The sequence below is a fragment of the Ammospiza nelsoni genome, chromosome 7 (genome assembly GCF_027579445.1).
Source record: "Ammospiza nelsoni isolate bAmmNel1 chromosome 7, bAmmNel1.pri, whole genome shotgun sequence".
NCBI lineage: Eukaryota > Metazoa > Chordata > Aves > Passeriformes > Passerellidae > Ammospiza > Ammospiza nelsoni.
In genome coordinates, this window is record NC_080639.1 from 23,035,612 (window position 1) to 23,056,488 (window position 20,877).

General features: G+C 34.7%; 1 protein-coding gene across 3 annotated transcripts in view; it reads left to right on the forward strand.

Moving 5' to 3' along the window:
• The window catches only part of FAP (fibroblast activation protein alpha), a 38,936-nt gene that overhangs the window by 4,535 nt on the left and 13,524 nt on the right, over positions 1–20,877 (forward strand). For 2 of the 3 annotated variants that reach the window (XM_059475489.1, XM_059475488.1), the window contains 18 exons: positions 1,955–2,050; positions 3,922–4,016; positions 4,124–4,198; positions 4,389–4,441; positions 5,402–5,474; positions 6,077–6,197; positions 6,702–6,856; positions 7,957–8,060; positions 8,395–8,530; positions 11,382–11,426; positions 13,114–13,218; positions 13,304–13,374; positions 13,969–14,022; positions 14,328–14,452; positions 15,659–15,706; positions 18,388–18,486; positions 19,204–19,273; positions 20,476–20,670. In XM_059475489.1, the coding sequence (XP_059331472.1) occupies positions 1,955–2,050; positions 3,922–4,016; positions 4,124–4,198; positions 4,389–4,441; positions 5,402–5,474; positions 6,077–6,197; positions 6,702–6,856; positions 7,957–8,060; positions 8,395–8,530; positions 11,382–11,426; positions 13,114–13,218; positions 13,304–13,374; positions 13,969–14,022; positions 14,328–14,452; positions 15,659–15,706; positions 18,388–18,486; positions 19,204–19,273; positions 20,476–20,670 (1,720 nt within the window). Of the gene's footprint in view, positions 1–1,932; positions 2,051–3,921; positions 4,017–4,123; positions 4,199–4,388; positions 4,442–5,401; positions 5,475–6,076; positions 6,198–6,701; positions 6,857–7,956; positions 8,061–8,394; positions 8,531–11,381; positions 11,427–13,113; positions 13,219–13,303; positions 13,375–13,968; positions 14,023–14,327; positions 14,453–15,658; positions 15,707–18,387; positions 18,487–19,203; positions 19,274–20,475; positions 20,671–20,877 lie in introns of all 3 variants that reach the window. The other variant, XM_059475490.1, reaches the window with a different exon arrangement.

The following is a 20,877-nucleotide window of genomic DNA, read 5'->3' on the forward strand; positions in this document are numbered from 1 at the left end:
GTTTTCAAACTTTTTGGCAGTACAGTGGTAGAAGTTCAGATCTTAGTGGGCACATTTTGAAAATCAGCAGTCATAATAAATCCTCATGGAATATTAAGTATGTAAGGGTGAAATATCTAACACAGGGAAGGTTTGAATTAGAGCTGTGAAAATTAGACCAGTGATGGAAGTCTGTGATACTGCTGCTTGTCTCTTAAGATGAGAGAAGAAACCAGGTAATTTTACCAGATTAAGGTATCAAAAAGGACTTCAAATTTTAAGCTTTCTATACAAACAACCTTGGAAATAGATCTTGATTTATTTTGCTAATAAGCTTGTTCACTTAGAGAATTTTAACTGAGAGATAGTGGTAAGTAATCATCATTCAACATAACTAGAACTGGATTCTTTGGAATTATCTTCCGAGCATTTTTTTTAGGTCTGCCATATTCTATGTTTATCATTAATGTATCAAAGATCTGTAATATGCAGTCATAGTGCTAGCAAGAGGGATTAACTTCTTATTGAACTTCTTGGGGTATTTTCTGGACATATTGCTAGCTAAGAGTTTATAGGGACAGGTTTTTGCCTCTGGATTGGCATTCAGTTTTATCCCTTGTGACAGCTTTCTTCTGCATTAGTGCAGACAAGGCTTGTGTCAACAGTCAACCTGACATGTGTATTCTACAGTGAATAATAGTCACTTAGCAGAAGAAAATATGTGTTATCATTACAAAGCACCATAGAAGGCAATATGAAGAAACATTTCCCAGGAAGTCAGTGTGATCTTAACAGAGAGGGCAACTAATGAGCAAGTGATGGAGCATGATATGAAACCTGAGAGCAACGAGTCATCTTGATTATCTGTCTGTCATCTGAGAGCTCCGAAGGAACAAACAGGGGAAGTGGCAAAGATCTCTAAGCTGCAGTGTGACATCTCCACTACCTCTGAGTACCCTGGCAGAAGTCCCTTGGATTTTAAAGGAGAAAGCATAGCATCCAGAATGCCGAGACCTGAAAGCTGCCATCATTGTGCTGTTGAACTTTAAAAATTGTCCTTTATCAGAACAATTCATGTGCCTTTTGAGGATTAAATATTTTGATTATTCTCACTCGTGTGAATTGCATAGGTTCTACATAGGAACTGCACAGCATAATCCTTATCCAGTTGATTGACCTTGAATTTTTTTTTACAATCTGCCCTAGCTTAAGTTGTTTAGCTTTGGGGAAAAATATAGCCAGACAATATCCAGGAAACCAGCCTCCACTTGCATTATTTTAATAAAGTTATCTGACCTGCTTAGAAATCAAATATTTGAGTACCTCTCTTCTTACGAGAATCATTGTCAGCTTTCTTTTGCAGCATTAAATAAAAAGTTCAAGTTTGGGTACACTCATTCATTACTTTTCAGCATTTTTTTTAATCTGGATTCCTTCATCAACATTTTTCATGTGACTACTAAGAAATATATGTGGATGGTGATTATTTTGCAAGCTATCTTCTAACAGTGGTTAATGAGGCATGTACAAAATTTGGAAGTTAGGGTTTGCATCTTGTTGTTTGACCATTTGCTGGACGTGTGAAGGTCCTGATTAAAACAGTTGCCTCTACAAGTTCATGAAACCCATGCTTAAAAAAAAAATTAAAAACCTAAGCAATCTTTAATTTGTCTTTTGTGTGGAAAAGGCTTATTTGGACTCAGAGGGTCTTCAGGTAAATGTGTCTGCATGAATAAATGGTTAAAATAAATTAGTTTGTCTAGTTAATTTTGTACTCCCAAAGGTGAGTCTTTCAGAGACTAAAGGAATTTATCAGAACAGCAACAGGGATCTTTCCTTTCTGCTGTACCCACGCATATCTCCAGGAGTATGGTATCCTCACTGTTGCATGACACTAAATGAAGAAAAAACAAAACACGGGACTAAAAATTTTTTCCCTCTTGCCATTAACAGAAAATGTTTGTCTTATGCTTAGTTGTCAACACAGATGATGGTCCTAGAGCTCTTACCTTGGAAGATTATTTGAATGGAAACTTCCAATATAAAACATTTTTTCCATATTGGGTGTCAGGTAAGTAAAGCCTTTTCTCAAACATAGATAAGCCTTTCTAATATGTATTTCCAGACTGGTTTACACAGACTTAGAAATGTATTTTCCTTCCAGCTTTACTTTGAATGAATGCTAACTATGAAATTAAACAATGTGTTAGTCAAAACTTATGGTTGAAATTTACTGTTCTGTCAGTCATTCTAGAAAATCCAGGTATTTGATGTTTCAACAGACATGTCTGAGTCAAGTATAAACTACAATTTTACAGAGGCCTTCAGTGTTTTATTTCTTTTACTGTCATATTCACTGCAGCAAGTGAAAGAAATTTGTCAATGTGTCAGTCATTCCTTAAGCAATCTTCTTTTCATGCTTTTCACAGCACTTTTTCAGTTACCACTTGTAAAGACTGAGGTAGTGTGTCTTACAGGCTCTGTGCTTTGTTTTCAGTAGTACCTGGCTCTGCCATGAGGCCAGCTGTTCTAATTTCATTTAGGGAAGTGCTGACACTGCTGAAATTCCTGAGTTCCAGGATATTGCATAGAAAATAAAGCTGAATTTCTAAGTTCCTTAAGGTGGAGACATGAAGTTGATTGCTGCTGATATAAATGTGTCTGTGTGTGGCTGAAGTGCTGCTCTTGTTATCATTGAATTGCACAGCCCAGGGAGACTGGAGCTAGCCTGGTTCCATTCTAGCACACATGCTACCCCATCTCTGTGCTGCCTCAAGCACTGTTCTCTGCCAGTAGCAACAAGCGCAGTGCCCATGCACATGGACTCTCACCAAGCTAGTTTTAGCCCACAATTTTAGAACTGAAGTAAAGCCTTATGAGTGAGGCATTGCTTCAGTGGTTCAATTTTATGATGAGCAGTTTGAAGTACGTAGATATCCCTTGTTTGATTTTAAAATTAGGTCACTGTTTGTTAGAATTCTGTCTGAATGTCTGAAGAATGTAGGCAGCATGTCACCTAAACCTAATATTCTTCTTCTCTCTTTATAGCTTTCTCACTTAGACTTATCTTTCCTTTTAACAGTCACAAACTCACACAAAAGTCATGCCATAGATTCCATAGATAGCCATGCCTACAGCATTCCATATGTCTGCTTCTCTTCTGAAACAAGGAGTCAAAATTGTATATCTTATCCTAAGGATGATTTAAAACACAAATACTGTTACAAAAATCACACAAGAGTGCTCAGAAGATTCAAGGGTGATCTAATTTCCTAAAAATGAACATCTTCACAATGTTTCAGGCTCCTATTTAACTTTTTAGTCTGGTTTTCTAGCTGCACCAAATATGTAATTCAATCTCCCTGTTTATAGCAGTGAAAATAATAACCTGAAACTAAAATTCTGATCTTTCTTCTCTACTGAACTATAGCTCAGATCTTGAGCAAAGGCCAGGTAAATTCTATTTTCAGTGAAGCCCACTCACCTTTATTTTGTGGGACTCTTGTGAGTAAGGGCAGAATCATGCAGTGTCAGTTGTCTGGTACTGCTTTTATCTGCAGAATATACAAATGAGAGTGTTCTGGTAAAATGATAAGCAAAGATATTTTTCTTTAAAACATTTACATTTTGATACTGACTTTCTAATGGATCTGTCACTGGCATTCTTGATAAGACATGAGAATAAAATCTGGCATTTACTTGTGATGTTAAATAGTTGATCCTCTGTGCAGTGTGTAGTCTCAAGAATGTACTCAAGAACCCTGAAGACAATTTCTTGATAACTCTGTACCTCAGCATCATTAGGAGGAAAACATTTATGTAGATGCCAAAAGATATTTGCTTAAAACCTATTTGTTGAAAGAAGTGTGAATTTGTTGATAAACAGATATTTTGTGTAGTATCTTCTGTGAAGGTAACAAACATTTTATCGTGTTTATGAAGACAATGAATATCTTCACCAGTCTGCAGAGGATGATATTGTCCTTTACAATGTTGAAATTAACTACGCAACCACCATCATGACAAACAGCACAATGGTATGTACCTTTCTCATTAATAAAAAAGCAAAAAAGTGCTGCTGTATTTCAAGTTACAGTTTACAAGTGAGTGAGACTAGAATATAATGTACTTCTTAATTTTTCAGAAACAAGTTAATGCTTCAAATTATGTGATGTCATCAGACAAATATTTCATAGCTCTGGAAAGCAATTATTCAAAGGTAATTATTTTAATATACCCTTTAATGTAATGTTTAATTTTATGTAGCATTTTGTTAATTGTGTTTACCATAGATAAATGTTACTTGGTACTTTCTTGAGAAAGGGATAGACTGTGAAGAGGCAGCTGATTATTTGTAATTAGATTGTCTTTTTCAAGGTTAATAATATTATCTTTTTTCATTTATGCAGCTGTGGAGATACTCTTATACAGCATCATATCACATTTATGATCTCATAAATGGGTAAGGCATGATATTTCTTACAGAAAGCTGTGGTGCATACACTGTGGTGATGTGCTTGCAAGCATTCACTCCAAAACTGTAGTAATGAACTACCAACTTGCTTTGCTTTTGCCTAAATCTGTCAGGTCAGTTGCTTTCTTGAGAAAAAAAAATGTTCTCTAGGAAAAACCATACATTCTTTTCATCTGGATTGATTTCTATTTCTTGCCCTAAAACTTACACTGCTCAATGTTCCCTTTTGTCCCCATCCCCTTCTACAAATTCATTCTTTTTATCATTGATGTAATCTTCAGCTTCCCTAAAACTCTTTTAACAGCCAACCCTGCATTCCTCAAAGATCTGTAGCTAGTCCCATGGCATTTGGTCTCTTTCTCAAGATTGCCCAAACCAAATCCAAAGGAGGCCATCTGCCTCTGCAATCCCTTTTTATGCTGAAAGCAGCAGCGTGACCAAATGTGCTTAGTTCTGAGCAACAGGGACTGCACTGAGCTGCATCATTCCTGGGCAACTGCTGGCTCAAGGTGACAGGAAGAAGTTGCTGCAAGCTGCTGTGAGTAGAGAGACACTGCATGGGAGTTGGGATCCTCACCCAGTGCTGGACGTGCTGCTGTCGCACCGGCCTCAGTGCGTGCTGAGTTCACATTTCCCAATAACCTGCTGGGACTGTAACACACACTGCAGCTACAGCAAATGACTGCAGGTGCTTGTGCAGCATTTGGAAACAGATAAGGCTGGCTCCTTGGGCTGTTGAATAGGTTTTCAAAGGAGTAAGTTTAAGCCTTTGCCAGCACTGGTGCACACCATCCTGTTAACTGCATGTCTCTGCCTGCCTTAATTGTGCATTGCTTGAGAAACAATAAGCAGTTAGAAAATGATTTTGTGACTTTTTTATTAATGTACAGTATAATGATCATTTGCACTGTGCACGAAAAGCCATTTCAACTTCTTTCCTTTTTTTAGTGGTTTTGTAACAGAAAATCAGCTTCCACATAAAATTCAGTATATATCCTGGTCACCCGTTGGACACAAATTGGTTAGTAAAGATAATTAAGTCCTAGAATGAATTTGCTTTGTATGGCTAAAAGACATTTATCTTTGGTTGTTTGGGTTTTTTTTTTATATTAAGCCGTATCTTTGACAGGCCTGTTTATTAATCTTGGTTATGAGAAATAATGACAAAAAAACCAGTTTTAACTTGTTCAGATTTTACTGTCTGTGTCTCAAGAGAAGAATAATCCATGTTCTCAGGTACATTATGTGTTTCAGTTTGCTCACCAGTCTTTATCCAGAATTGACCAACACAAATTTATATAAGATTAAATGCAGTTTCAAGGCCTAAAAACCAATTGGTTTCCTTTTGATGCTGTGTAACAAATGAATTTAAAGTGGAGATTCACAGATGCAGTATTTAAAATCTGTTCTAAAATTTTTACCGAACACAGAATTTGGCCTGCAATGCATCATTTATTTGCTGAGGTACCAGCTCTTGCAGAATTTACAAGGGCTATTAGTGTACCATTTCCCATTTTGTATACATTAGGTCTTGCTAGTGTAATGTAGGAGTGTTGACTGCAGAAGATCTTGCTCTAATCTTGTTATTGTCTGTATTCTTAAAAAAAACTTTCTTGTCTTTAGGTATATGTATATCAGAATAATATCTATTTGAAACAAAGTCCTAGAGAGGCACCAGTTAAAATAACTACTGATGGAAAACAGAATGAAATATTTAATGGGATTCCTGACTGGGTCTATGAAGGTAAGTAAATCTTGCAGGGCAGCAACATGATAAATGCTTTGTTTAGATTGGTTCTGGTTTTCACAATCCATTTTAAAATGTCTGTGATGATACTTTTTTATTTCAGCCCTAAGGATTACTTTGTTTCCATATTGTATTTACTGTACAATGTATGAATTTTGTATTCGTAACACATAACCAAAATCCTGAGTCTTTGTTACTGAAACTGTATGAGAACTCTACAAAGTTGTCTTCCTTCTGATGCAAAGGCAGAGGCTGGGAATTAGGATTTAAAGTTTTAATTTCAGTGAAAATTTGGCACTTCAGTGCATCCAAACCAAAATTTAAAAAAAACATTCACACAGGAAAATCCCAAGTGAATTAAGTGGGGTCTGTGTGCATGTTTGGAGATGTTTTGATGTTATTTATTTAGTGTAACTGTCTTTATGTGTCCAGATTGCTGAGTAGAGTGTTAAAATAGATTGGAAGGTAGATTACAGTTATAAACATTTTTTTTTCCCTCAGAGGAGATGCTAGCAACAAAATATGCACTGTGGTGGTCTCCAAGTGGAAGATATTTAGCATATGTACAATTTAATGATTCTGACATACCAGTTATTGAATATTCATATTTTGGTGAGGACCAGTATCCTAGAAAAATAACTATCCCTTACCCAAAGGTATGTTGTGTCATTTTTTTACTTCCTTTCTGTTGAGAAATTAGTTATGACCATGAGAAAATTGACTGTCCTTAATTCTTTAAGTATTACCGTGGTTAAATCCATTGTGACTTAAATAAAAGACAAAAAGCTTGGTCTAAGCTCGGAACAGCTGTAAGTACATACAAAATTTTAAATATAATATTAAAATATATTCCATATTTTATATATTTTAAATATAATATCAGTGAAATAAATTTTATTACTCATGTAGGTAAAAAGCATGTGCAAAAGTACTTATTTTTTTTAAATTCAGTTTACTTATTCATGTGTAAACAATGCAGTTGTTATTTTTCATTATAGTAAATAAATTATGAGACTAAGGTGTTTTCTATATATATTTTAAAATAAAGGCTTCACTTTATTTGCACACTTCATAGTGCTTTTTGATCTGAAGGGGCTTTGGATTTTAATTGCTTTCAAGTTTGAGATCTAAGGCAACAAGGTTTGGGGTTGGCATTTCTTCAGCATGCATTAGAAAGCTCTCCTGACTCTTATCATGTTCACATGATTGCAAGGGATCATGCTAATGTATTTAAAGAATTTGCTCACCTGTCAGCTGGGTCACAGTTCTAAAGTAAAACTGGATGATTTAGGCCACACATGGAGAAGAATTAAAAAACTGATAATGTATGCAGTGAAGAAGCAACCATGAAATCAGTTTAAACAACCATTTCCCAGTTGGGATGTCAAACAGCCCTTGCAATCATGTGAATAAACTGGAGTTTTATGCTGAAGTCAGTGTAATGTGTGCTGCAAAGACCCCCCACTGCAAACAGAACAATCGTTACCACCAAGCACATTTTCTGTAGAGAAAGACACTAAATTCAAATGTTTAAAAAGGTTTTCTTCTTTATATATAGAAATATAAATGATGGAAAACTAAGCATGTACTACTGCTGCAGCGTCACTCTTAGATCTTATAAGACTATTTGCTCTTATATACTCAACTGAATTCATATCTTATTACCTGTCTACTTTCCTGTAAAAAGTGTTTTGATTTTCCTCAATTTGAATTATTCAGATCCTGGTTTTAATAACCTAAAACATTTTCTTTGAAGGCTGGAGCTAAAAATCCTACTGTTAAAGTGTTTATTGTAGACACTATTAACTCTGAAGCATTTGGTCCTAAGGAGGTGCCAGTTCCTGCAATCATAGCATCCAGGTAGTGTGCCCTGAAATATGTATTTTCTTGGTTAAAAAAAAGGTTTTGTCTATTTGTTTTAAATGCTTGAACCTCTGAGCTGTACTTTATCTATCAGTGTACTGCCATATTAAACCCCTGGAAGGATCAGAAGCTAACTAGAAATATTGCATTTTTCTTTTGGCTGTCCATATGATACATTGTTACAGAGGATAAAAAAGTGCCCTAAGACAGTGAAAGCTTTGCTGTTGTTTTTCAGAGAGAAATGTGGGGAATGCAATCTGTAGCAATGCTTCTATACTCCTGTTGTTTAATAACGGCCATTTCTCCCTTTTAAATTTTTTTTATATTTTAGTGATCACTATTTTACTTGGCTTACTTGGGTAACAGATACACGAATCTGTGTGCAGTGGCTGAAGAGAATACAGAATTTTTCAGTCTTAGCTATTTGTGACTTCAAAGAGCATTCAAATACTTGGGACTGTCCAGAGGTAATGAAGTTGGAAATATAAATCTAGAATTTTACTAATCTGATTTTTTATTTTTTAATCCCTGCCATAATTATATTTTTCTGTGTTTTATCACAATAATATTTTACTATAGTGATACATTTTTTAATATTTTAATTGCTGGAAGAGGGGTGAAAAATACTAATTACTCCAGGAAATAAAAGCACAGCATTTTTTCTTTGTGAAACTTAAGTAACAACCAAAACAAAAACAACCACCTAAAATGCTGTTGAGAGGCTTTCAGTAATGTTTTTTATTTCCTTCTTGTGTTAGCATCTTCAAAAGTAAAACCATATAGGATCTGTATTTTTTTTAAAGAAAATCTTATTATGCTGTGTTGAAATTCCATACTAAGTCTGACTAAACCATGTTCTTTTAGATTAATGTTGGCTTATTTGAAAGAACATACACATTAATTGTAAGGCAGGTTTTCTGGAAGAAGAAATTCTTCTGTTCTATCAAATCATACAGTTCTAGACAGTAGGCAAGTTTTCAGAAACACGATCAGATCCAAAAAAGAAAACTTCAGGCTAATTGCAGCAGTAACTACATTTGGTTTCAATATGTCATTCTGTGATTTAGTCAGTTGGAAAGAAGACTGTGCTCTGCTGAACAGAACAGAGATTTGTAAAGCCTGAGAAGTGTACACACAGATAAATTCATATAGATCCTGAAGGAAAGACAACCCTGAATTTCAGTAACTCTAGTACAGAAATCTCATTTGTTGTCTTTTGGTATTGGTGCTTTTGGCTTGTCTTGTTTTTAGGGTTCGTGGTACAGAACACCTATTAAGGCTAACATTAGATGAAACCTTGAACTAATTGGAAATAAAAGGCAAGAATATTTATTAAAGTATTCTGAATAACTGATAAATTATAAATTCAGAGTTTATTGACACAGTCTTTTCAAGTTGAAAATAATTTTTACTCCTCTTTAACATGAAAACTGTTGCAAATTTAAAGGGAATTTAAGGTCCTCTTACTTCAAAAACATTGTCATTGAAGTAGCAGTCCACAGAGAAATACTATAATTTAGTAGGGAAAAAGCCATGTTTCATGCAGCATTTGCTATATTTCCTAAGTAATTGTTCCATTTTATAGGTTCATTAATACTGAATCTCTACCTTGCCTGCAAGTAAACTGTATTTTAATAATTGCATATTTTAATGGAAAGGAAAAACATATAAGGTTTCTCAGATTCTACCACAATCCAGTGAAGTACTTTAACACAAGCTTAACTTTTAGCACATAGCTGGATTTATTTACTTCAGTAGATCTGTTTATGTGTTTAAAATTAAGCATGTGCTTAATTGCTTTGCTGGAACCAGACCAGACCAGACCAATTAACATCTTTCAGGACTTTGTTCATGATCCTTGTTTAATTGCATTTCTCCATGAAACCTTATTTATGGAGTCACTACTGACGTTTCTATAATTCTATATTTAAACAGTGATACAATGCTTTTATCACATTAAAGTTTGCACAAATGGCCAATCGAAGGAGTGTGAACAGATGGGACTGCTGCATTAGCTCTATTTACCATCAGAAAGTATATCTCTGAACATTTCCTTTGGCAAAAATAGTTCTCTTGTTGAATTCAGATTGCATTGAGTCTCTAATGTACAATAAACTTGTACATGTTTTATGTATCTGAAAATAATAACAAAACATAATCTACAAGATGTTCCCAAAATATGGATTCATCAGAAATGTTCACATGTTCAACTCTTTCTCATGTGACTAAACCACAGAAACCAATGTGAGCAGTGGAACTATTCATATGAGTAAAAGGTAGGCATGTCTTTGTGAAATGGGGGCTACTCAAATGAGAGAATTTAAGTATATCCCTAATGTACTATGTCATCAAGATCTGAGTTTTAGTTCAAAGAAAGGAAAATAATGTAAGGATGTAGATATAAAACAATACATCCCATTTTTATCATCTTAAAAAGAAATAAAATCTATCTTTTCTGTTAGTAGCTCAGTCGGGCCCTTGCAAAGTGCTAGTCTTCTAAGGGGCAAGGACCTGCAACTTTTCCTCAAGTTACTTTGTGGGGAACAAATTAGAAGGGAGAACACAGGATTTTAAATAGTAGTGAGGTTATGTTGAGGGTAAGAAATACAAATCATATTCCTTAAAAAACAAATTTGTTAAATTTGTTTCAAACTGTGAAGAAATACTATATTGAATGAAGAGTATAAAGAAAAGTTTGCAAGATAAAAAAAAGAAATACATTGATTGAATACAGATTTTTTAAATATATCACTAGAAACTTTACAAGCAAAACATAAGTACAAATATAAAAGAACTTTTAGCTGCATCATTCATGCTCGGTATAAGTCTGTTTCCAAATCAGCTCTAAGAACAAGGAGTTAAGGTGTTCTAAATTTATATTCATAGTCTCAGAATGCCTAATAGTCACATCACCACTGCTCTAAATCAACATCTCAACTCTGAAATCAAAGAAAATACAAACAAGCTGAAAATCTAAACCAAATTTTAGTATTAATATTCCTGATACTATTTTACTTGGATTTTTGCCAAAAAATTAATGAGATTAAGTAGTTTTTCATTCTTGTTTTCAGTGAAAAAGTTGCATAATTGCTTTAAATTTTGTTTAGGTCTGATGTCAGCTGTTAAAAACAATAGTTTAATTAACATAATGACCTTAATACAGCAAAATTATTTACTTAGACAACCTCCAACTGCCTGAACCTTCATAGCAAACATTCTAAAATTCCCTTTTACAGGCAGCTACTGATTTACTTGAAGTTTTTCAATCTCCTTAAACTCAATCTTCTTAAAGAGTGTAATGTTGCTTTTGTTTTTCAGAATCGGCAGCACATTGAAGAGAGTCAAACAGGATGGGCGGGCGGAGTAGGTTTTCTTCTTGTACTCTATTTTAATTCAGCTACAAGCTGAATTCAGCTACAAGCTACAGCTTCCTGCATCTTGCCATCAGTGTTTTGAAACATGAAGCAGCCTTCTGAGACATACAGCACTACTGCTTAGACTTGTTGCACTGTAGGACTGAAGCTTTTAATGCTGTGCTAGACGAAGTATCTGGCTATCTGCTTTCTAAATTTAAAAACCTATTTCTGTCCTGACCAACTGACGAGACAGGAAAGTTGGTTGAGACAGAATTTAATGAAGGGAGGAAATTAATGAAAAGAGGTAGATTTACAGTGCCGTGTAATCCTTAGAAGCATTCTGGAGCTTAAGAATAGATGTAAAATTCCTCTGGTGGCATTAGGGCAAGGGATAAAATGGGCTATCTAGAATCTTAAGAATAAAAGCTGTCCACTCAGAACAGTTTTAGTGCCAGGTGCTGCACATCTTCAGCTAAGGGGAAGCCTTCAAGGTAAGATATGCTCCTTAGAATGGCAGATGATACTTCTTTGGAGTTCAGAAAGATGTTTTCTCTGCCCAGTAACCCTGGACAACCATATACCTTCAGCAACTTGCAGTAAAAACAAACCTGCAAGGAAATTGTAAGATCATGAGATCAGTATTTACAGTCATACAGACTGTATTCCAACAGTGAATATGTAGTGTTGCTTATATTTACTTTCAGGCAGGGGAAGTTAACAGAAGTACGTGAACCTCACACTGCCTAAATGTCCTGTAGTGGACTTAACAATGAGATTCAATTTTCAGTGCACTGTCCCTTAAGAGATGTTTTAATGAGAAGATCATATATTTACAAGAATTAGTTATTTTACTTGGTCCTTTTTATTTTTTTTTACACTTCACTTGAGGTTCTGATGACAGGTTTTTATTAGAGCTAAAGAATTTGCACACATGCATAAATCCCAGATTTTGCCTTTATAGGCTTTCAAGTATTAGGAATCACAGATACAGTCTCCAGGGGAATTTAACTTGTGGTCACAAGTCCTAGTTGAGCTTGAGTTAATATTATTCAAAAGGTATACTCAGTCAGGAATGTTGCAAGTCATTCCTATATCTTCATATCTTTATGTTTTGAAAATAAAACTTAGAGTTGCAGTAATTCAGCCTTGACTGACAATTTTAGTAAAGATGTGATTCTTTGAAAGGAAGTAAAAGTTGAAAGATCTTATCTGGAATAATCTGTTCTTTAAAATTAGTGGAATAGTATGGGAAACTTCAGATATCCATTTCTTTGATGCTGTGCTTGCTCAGTGAAGCAGACAAACTGAGGTCCGCAGGATCCTCAGTCTGGCACCTTTCGTGAACATCAGCATTATTCAGAAAGTTACTTGTTAAAAATAATTTCTTCCTGTTTTTAAATAACTAAGGAAAGGTAATTGAGAATATACAAATTATTCCACTTGCAAGTAGAGAGTTCATATTTCTGGTGTTCTTGAGGTATCTATATTATAGGTTTAAGAAATCCTAAATGAAATTAATTGTAACATGTGATCACGGGAAGATTGAATATCACAGGTACAAACCTGTGCAAAGTAATTTGTCCTGTTTGAACTGATTAAATGGTCTTGTTACTTTTAGTAATGTGAGGTATAATCTGCTGAACAGTTTTGGACAGTCTTGTGTCTCATCTACTGTTTTTCTTCCATTGTTTCAGTTCTTTGTTTCTGCACCGTATTTTACATCAGACAGCAGTTCATACTACAAAATTTTTAGTGACAAAAATGGTTATAAGCATATTCATTACATCAATGGCTCTGTGGTAAGTCAAGCCAAGTGTTCTACATTGATCTACTGTCCTGAAGGAATTCTACAATATTCAGTAACTTAAATGTCTCCCTACACAGGAGAATGCAATCCAAGTTACAAGTGGAGAATGGGAGGCAATATACATTTTCAGAGTAACAAATGATGCAATGTAAGTGTCATGAAGTAAAAGGGTTGGGAGTGTTGTCAGTAAAAGCAACACTTAAGAATTTGAACACCATTTGTTAACTTGTCAGATTATAATTAGGTGTAATTAGTTTTTTATCTGAATGCATCCACAACAAATCTGTATGCTAAGGTACTGCATAGGTTTGTAAAAATTATTTACTTATGAAAGATTCTTTGCAAATGGCCCTCAATTTTCTATTTATTTACTTCACCCATCTTAGAGAGGCTTATTTAAAAACACTTAATCATGTGGCTAACCCTCACACAATTTGCAGTTACTTGTCTTTTTATGATCTCTCATTCAGCTTACTGTATAGATAGAGGCAGCTTAGATAATTGGAGAGATTAGCTCATGAGAATTAAGATAGAAGTCCTATTTATATGGCTTATGTGTCGCTTAATCATAGTCTAAGCAAAAATTTATTGAGATGAAAGGTATATAAGTTTAACTATTCTTCCATCGCATGCAGAAATCTCAAAAAGTCTTAATTAACTTCCAAGACAGCTTTTCGTCTTGATGCTCATTCATAGGTCATCACTTTATGGATTATTTATTAACATATAAATGAATTTGCAGTTTTTATTCAAGCAATGAATTTGAAGGCTATCCTGGAAGAAGGAATATTTACAAGTAAGTTTTATCAACATTATCTTAATTATAGTAGGTAAATAGAAGATGTCTCTGGACTTGTCAATAAAACTATTTCATTTCAAGATGTTTAATGTGTAATTTCACAAGCTATTTTAACTAAATCTTAACCTCAGATTCTGTCTGACAATGGAGAGAAATGCCATCTAATTGATTAAAAAACCAAAGCATTTATTTTTAAATTAATTGTTCTGAAAGTACAGGGCCTGCATCCAAAAATATGAAACAGACAAATATAAAGTTAATTTTAGCAAAATAATGATTGCTTTGTTTGATTTTTCTCTTAGAATCAGCATTGGAAGTAAACCTATGAGAAAACAATGCATTACCTGCAATTTAAGGAAAGAGAGATGTCAGTATTATACAGCAAGATTCAGTGAACATTCAAAGTATTATGCTTTGATCTGTTATGGTATGTATGGCATGGGACTAAAGATATAATCAGTTGTTCTTTAGAATTTATTAGCACTGTAGTTTATGCTGATTATCCCAAATGATTTTTGTATGACTCACAGAAATTTCACAATAACCAGAAAAGATTTCCAGAAAGAGACTTCCCATGTTCAAAAATGTTGTGATGTTTCAGTAAATACAGATATATTCAGGATTTTTTTTTTACTTTTTCAAAAAAAAGCTTGAGATTTTGAGAATTTAAAATGAATTTGTGAATGTCCTTCATGTCACAAAACAGATTTTAATCCAGCTATCCAGCTCATGAAAGCCATGTTTTTTCTCACATCAGCCAGAGCAGGATTTAGAAACATATACTGTTTCCCAGTTTATGTGATTAAAGTTAGCTGTGAGAAACTACTTTACTTTGTTTCCCAGTTAAAATAAAACCTGTGTCAGCCATAAATGTTGGCTGTTTAGCACCTGAGGACATTTTTAATAAATGATCTGAGAAAAATTCAGTTCAAGATATGTGATCATTGAATCCTCTTGCAAGACACAAGTATTAAAGGAAATCTTAGCTCTTTTGTAATAAATTAGGTGATTTCAGTGATCTGAGGTTTCATCCACTGCTGTACTCAAAAAACAGTGACATCACAATCTAAAAAAAAGAGGAAAAGGATCCAAGGTTTTCCTTTTGTGTACTTCTTATAAAGTTTACTATTCTTGTGATTCTGCACCGACTGATCAGCTGAAAAGTTCCTTAGAACTTTTGTGGAGGAGAGAACCAAATGTAGCAAATAACAACACCTTTCAATCATTCTTGCGCAAAATAGTCAGTAAGGTCATCACCATGTGAAAGGCACTCACCTTCACAAATCCAATGTGACATGTTCTCAGAAGAATGTTTCACATTGTTAGTTTTGCGTTCACCTTATGTAATCACATCTCAGGTATTAACTAGATGTCACTCCATCTCTAGGGAGGAAGCAGTAGTAGATTTAAAGTTGCTTCTATTACGTTTGCTGAGCAATGCCAAGTCTTTGTACACACAGAACCTTATGTATTGTAGCAGGGATAGTGAGTTATACAGCAGAGAAGATTCAGATTTTTGCATCAGCTTTGAGCTTTTTAACTCCTGTCAGTTATCAATGTTAATGTAATACACACTGCATCACCAAATTCCAGCTTCAAACTGTAAAGTGACTTTTTATCATTCTTTCAACAGGTCCTGGGATTCCCATTTCTACTCTTTTTGAGAACCGTGGTGATAGAGGTACTGCAAGTGTCATGCCTATTTCTGAGCAATTGGTTTACTCCTTTACCTCCTTTACAGATCAAGGTCTTCTAGTACAATACTTAGTATTGTGATCAAGAAGCCTTTCATCTTGTTTGGTATTAAAATAACTAGTGTCTTTCTAGATATGTTCATGAGTAAAACCCAACTGGGAATGAACACACTGATGCAGTTATCCCAATTCCTGCGTCCAGCACTTTCATAGCATCCTGCTGTTTTTTCCTGTTTACACAATACAGATAAAAGTAACATGGGCAACTCTGTTTACCAAATTTTGAGTCAAACTTTGTAGAAAGCATTATTGTGATTTCCAGAATATTCCTTTTCACGTTTGGATGAACACAAGACTTTCTTTTTCACAAGGCAACATTACCTTAAACAAAAGACAATAGCGTACTATTTAGTTTACACTTTGACCTGTTGTGCTGTGCTAATTAGAATTTGGATCAATGACTTCTTCAGCCAACAGTAGAGATGTCAAAGAGCAGAAGCTCTTTCAGATGATCAGTTCAAATAACTGCTTCAGACAAGGTGAAATTATTGATACAAAGTGTGATCTTCAGCAAGAAATATTCAGAGCCCTTATCCTTTAAGTAGCCTGTTAGTGAAAACTGTTTGCAACCAAGCCAAGCAGGAACATTCTAACTATGAAAATATAAATTGTTCTGCAGTGAATCCTCTCTTTCTCAGTTCAGCTGGCATGGATAACCCACTGTTAACTGAATGTTGTCAGACCAAAAGACATGCAAAAACATAAGGAAGACAAATGCTACAATATTGTTAAACTAACTTAATCTGTGGTGATTCATGTAGAAGTCAGTGAATTGCAACATCATATTATTTAGACTCCAGTAGCAGTTGGAAAATCTCATTTTATAACCACTTAAAAATTTTTGCAAATGGAAAAGATAGGTTAACATGTGAATTGCACTTATAATATAGAAACACTGTGTGCTGGTATTTCTTTTGCAGAAGGTTTAAATAGATTTAAAGGTTTAAATACAATGCATGCATGTTTGTTTTTTTTTATAATTTAATCCATTTTTATACCTCTCTGTTTTTTCTGATTCAGTTACCTTTTATGTAAAGGGCCCCTACTATCTTATCAAACTATGCATTGCTTGAAATACAACAAAGTGCTCAACTGCAGTTATGTGTTTCTTAAACTCTCTGCAGCAGAGAACAGTTTCTTGTAATGGATTTTCACCACTGGAGGTTGAAGGATGGAGGTTTCATCATCCCTCTCTCTTCTGTGATGTTATTCTCAGGAATAAAAACAAATTCAGGCTTCTCTTTAAATTCTTCATTATGTTTTTAGAATTAATTTTCCTTCAGTTCCTTGCTTTCATAATCTCTTCTGTGGTGCAAAACTATTTTTAGTAAATCCATTTTCATTGCAGTTGGCAGCATTTTGAAACTATATCACCCATGAATTTTAGTAGGAGACAGTTAAACTGACATAGATCAGTTTGGAAGTTCCTTCCACGATGCCTACAATTCAGTTGTGGTAATGGGAAAGTTTCAGGAGTTTTGAGGGGAAGGCTGGAAAAGGGTTCAGCTGAGTTTGCATGAGCATCCAAAAGCAGGATGATCTTTCAGTCATAAAAAAACCCACTTGAATCTGCAAAACTTGTCAAGAGTACTTTGAAAGAACGAATTTCAGTATTATATTTCTGGCATGTCCTAAGCACTACCTAGCTCAATATATGTTGAGAGAAGAATACCTCTCGTACTTTTTTGAACATTTCCAGAAACAAGTAGAAGGGAAATGTAAAGGAAAAAAGAAAAATCTCCTGCCATTTTAAAAGGTTCTTTCATTCTGAAAGTGAAGCTAAAAGTCACAGATTTCCCTTATGTTTTCAATATTCTTTATCCCACAGTACTCACGGGAAAACACATAAAGAAACGAGAACCAAATTATTAATAATATACAGTTCTGCAATCTATCCTGTAAGTTAATTAAATTTTAAACAGTAATTTTTAAATTATGTAACTAAATTTGGTCTAAAGCAAGTAAAAAGGAAAAAAATGTTTACCAAGTGAGCAGTAATAAGGACAGTGAGATAGTAAGTCTGGTGTCTTTGTGTAGGAATGTATTGTACAGTGGTTAATTGAAGCTTTGCCATAACCCCTTGAGAAATTGAATTTCCTGCATTACCCAGAACCAAGATACTCCCTGATGACCGTGTGCTTGACCACACTGCCCAAGGTGTGGTAAACTGAGGTTAAACTGATGTTAGTCTGGTAGGCAAGAGAGGAGATACCGGAGACACAGGACTGTGTTTTGCACAGAGCTATCAATTTTGCATTTCTAGCTCCCCCATTTTACAAAACTGGGATGAGGGATCTGCAGGAGAAAGCTGTTTCCTCTTAACATGCGGGACTCTAACACTCAGAGGCAACATGTGAAATGATTTGCATTGCAAAATGTACATCCTATAAAAATCTAACGAGTATTTGTGCACTGCAATGCCAGTTCTTTTCTTTCATTTAGCTATGTGATCAAGCCCAATTAGAAGTGTCTGAGTGGATTTCATTACTCTGCTTGTAAAATTCACAGATTTCCTTTCTGTTCTAATAACACAAAGTAAAAGAATCTTAATTACTGAAGAGAAATTAACAATAAATCAGTTAATAATTCAGGCATTTCTTTTACTTAGAGCTCAAAGTATTGGAAGACAATTGGGAATTGCAGTCTGCTTTACAAGATATCAGACTGCCAAAAGAAGAAATTAATAAGCTTGAAGTGGATGGTATAAGTAAGAATTACATGTCTTTATTGTACTTTTTATTCTTACCATTTTAATATGTTGCCTGAATTTTATTATAGTAAATATTGTCTTTCTGTAGAACAAAGTTGTTGGCCTGTTGGACTGGGAAGAGGCCTGGTTCTGCCCTGTTCAATAACAGCTGATTTGTCCATGCCTCAGGTTATCTCTCCGTAAAAATGTAGTTAAAATACATTTGTTTCACAGCACACGTTTTTAAAAAATCTTTAATACTATTGGTAAAGAGTTTAAATATCATGTAAAAAACAATATAATATGGTGGTAATAAAATGGGAAATGTAAGATACTGTTCATGTGTTATGCATTATATTGATTTGCTTGCACTGTTCTTTTCAGTAGTGACTTACCAACAGTATCCCATGGTAATAAATCAGTATAAAGTTTCCAAAACGAATATCTGATAATCTTAAAATGGTTATACTTTTCTAGGCATCTGGAAAAACTGAGAACCTAGACTTTTTTGTGAAGTAGTAATTTAGCATAGCTAAATTAAAGTGTGGGTTTCTTCAAAGCTGTTCTTCAACAGCTCAATATAAACAGTTAATTGCATCAGTTCTGTGATTCACAGTTTGTACGTTGTGTACTGTGTGCTGATTCATGTTCATATACTGTTACCCCAGACTCTGGATTGTGCCTAGAGGAATCATTTCAACCATTAAGAATCTAATTTTAATTTGTCTTTTCTAGCTTTGTGGTACAAAATGCTTCTACCTCCACAGTTTGATAGATCCAAGAAGTACCCTCTGCTTATTCAGGTGTATGTAACTCTTCCTTTCTTTGAATCTTGTTGTTTCATTAGAAAAAATACTTTTTCTAATTTAACAAACCTGGGACATTTGCAACATTTTATAAAGTAAAAGCAAGACTACTTAGTTCTGTTTCATTTGTTGTGGTTTTTTCAATGTATTTCTGGAATAGAAATTCATCCCAATGGAGATCGATAAGGATTTTAATGTTAGTCTTAGCATGGTAAGGATTACTTTCTCAGAGAAAGAGAAAGGCTAAAACCATGTGGGTTATTCCTTGTAGATATTAGCTCTGTTGCTTCTTCTGTTTATCAGGAGGTAGTCTGAAGTAGTATTGATTTCAGCTTTGCTTGTGTGAAAAATACAAGAGCCTGCTTCATTTTTTAAGATGAAAAGAAAACTAATCTGTGTGGACTTGCTTGTTAAGAGCACTTGACATAATTTATTGCAGGCAGAAAAGCAATAAAAATTGCAGTGGTGAAAAAAGAAAAAATATGGAGAAAGGAGAGCTGAGTGGGTGTAATAAACAATTACATCATTTTTTATTTTATAACCAGTGATGATCCGAAGGTCTGAGAATGCTAAGTATGTTTGAAGTTTAGAGTAGAAAAGTCCTGTCCTTGAGGTCAAATGTGTAATTTGCATTAGGCCTTTCTCATGAGGAGTGTCTCCGTTTGCTCAGCTATGGTGGGGTGTGTTCTGCCCTCCCTTCCAACAGCACATGATATTCCCTACTGAAACAAATAAGGTCTGGGGATAGCCAAAAAGTGTAAGGAGCTGTATTTCTTAATCTTGCTTTTTTTTGGCATTACTGACTGCATGTGGAAATCAAATGCAAAAAAGCAGAAAAGCACCAAAAAAGGATGTTACTCCTAAGGAATTTGGAGAGAGCAAAGAATTGAATCTTTCAGGGATGGCTTTTCCAAGGATTCCCCTTAGGACAAGCAGCTGAAACTGCACCATTTAGTCTGAGCTGAAACTAATTATTTCCCTTACGGATAAGACCTAAATGATTAAAATGGATGTTAGATAGCAAAATCTCATAACTACTTGAAAATAGTAGTAGAACTGTTTGTCTACTGAGCTCTCTGAACCACAGTCATGTAGCAAAATACATGTGGAGGAAATGTTATCAGTGCCAATAGCTATTGTGCAGTATCCAATAACCATTTATAAATTTGTGATTTGAAAATGTGTGAATTTTCACCCTCAGGTATGGAGGACCTTGCACTCAGAATGTAAAGGCAACCTTTAGCATTAGCTGGATAACCTATCTTGCAAGCAAAGAGGGAATTATTGTTGCTCTGGTGGATGGCAGAGGGACAGCTTATCAAGGTGACAAGATTTTGCATGCAGTATATCGAAGACTCGGAGTCTATGAAGTTGAGGACCAAATCTCAGCAGTTAAGTAAGTAGATTTTCTCCCTATATAGCTGTTGTATTTGCATACCAAGAAGTAGTAAGGTGAAAGAAATATTGAATTCTCAGCCTTTCTTCTGAATACTAGAGGTCTCCAGGATGTAAGCCAAAAACACTTGCAAAAAGAAAATATTAGTGTTTGCTTGATGTCAGTGAGGTTTTGTCTGGTCCACATTTGGACCTCACCACTTGCATT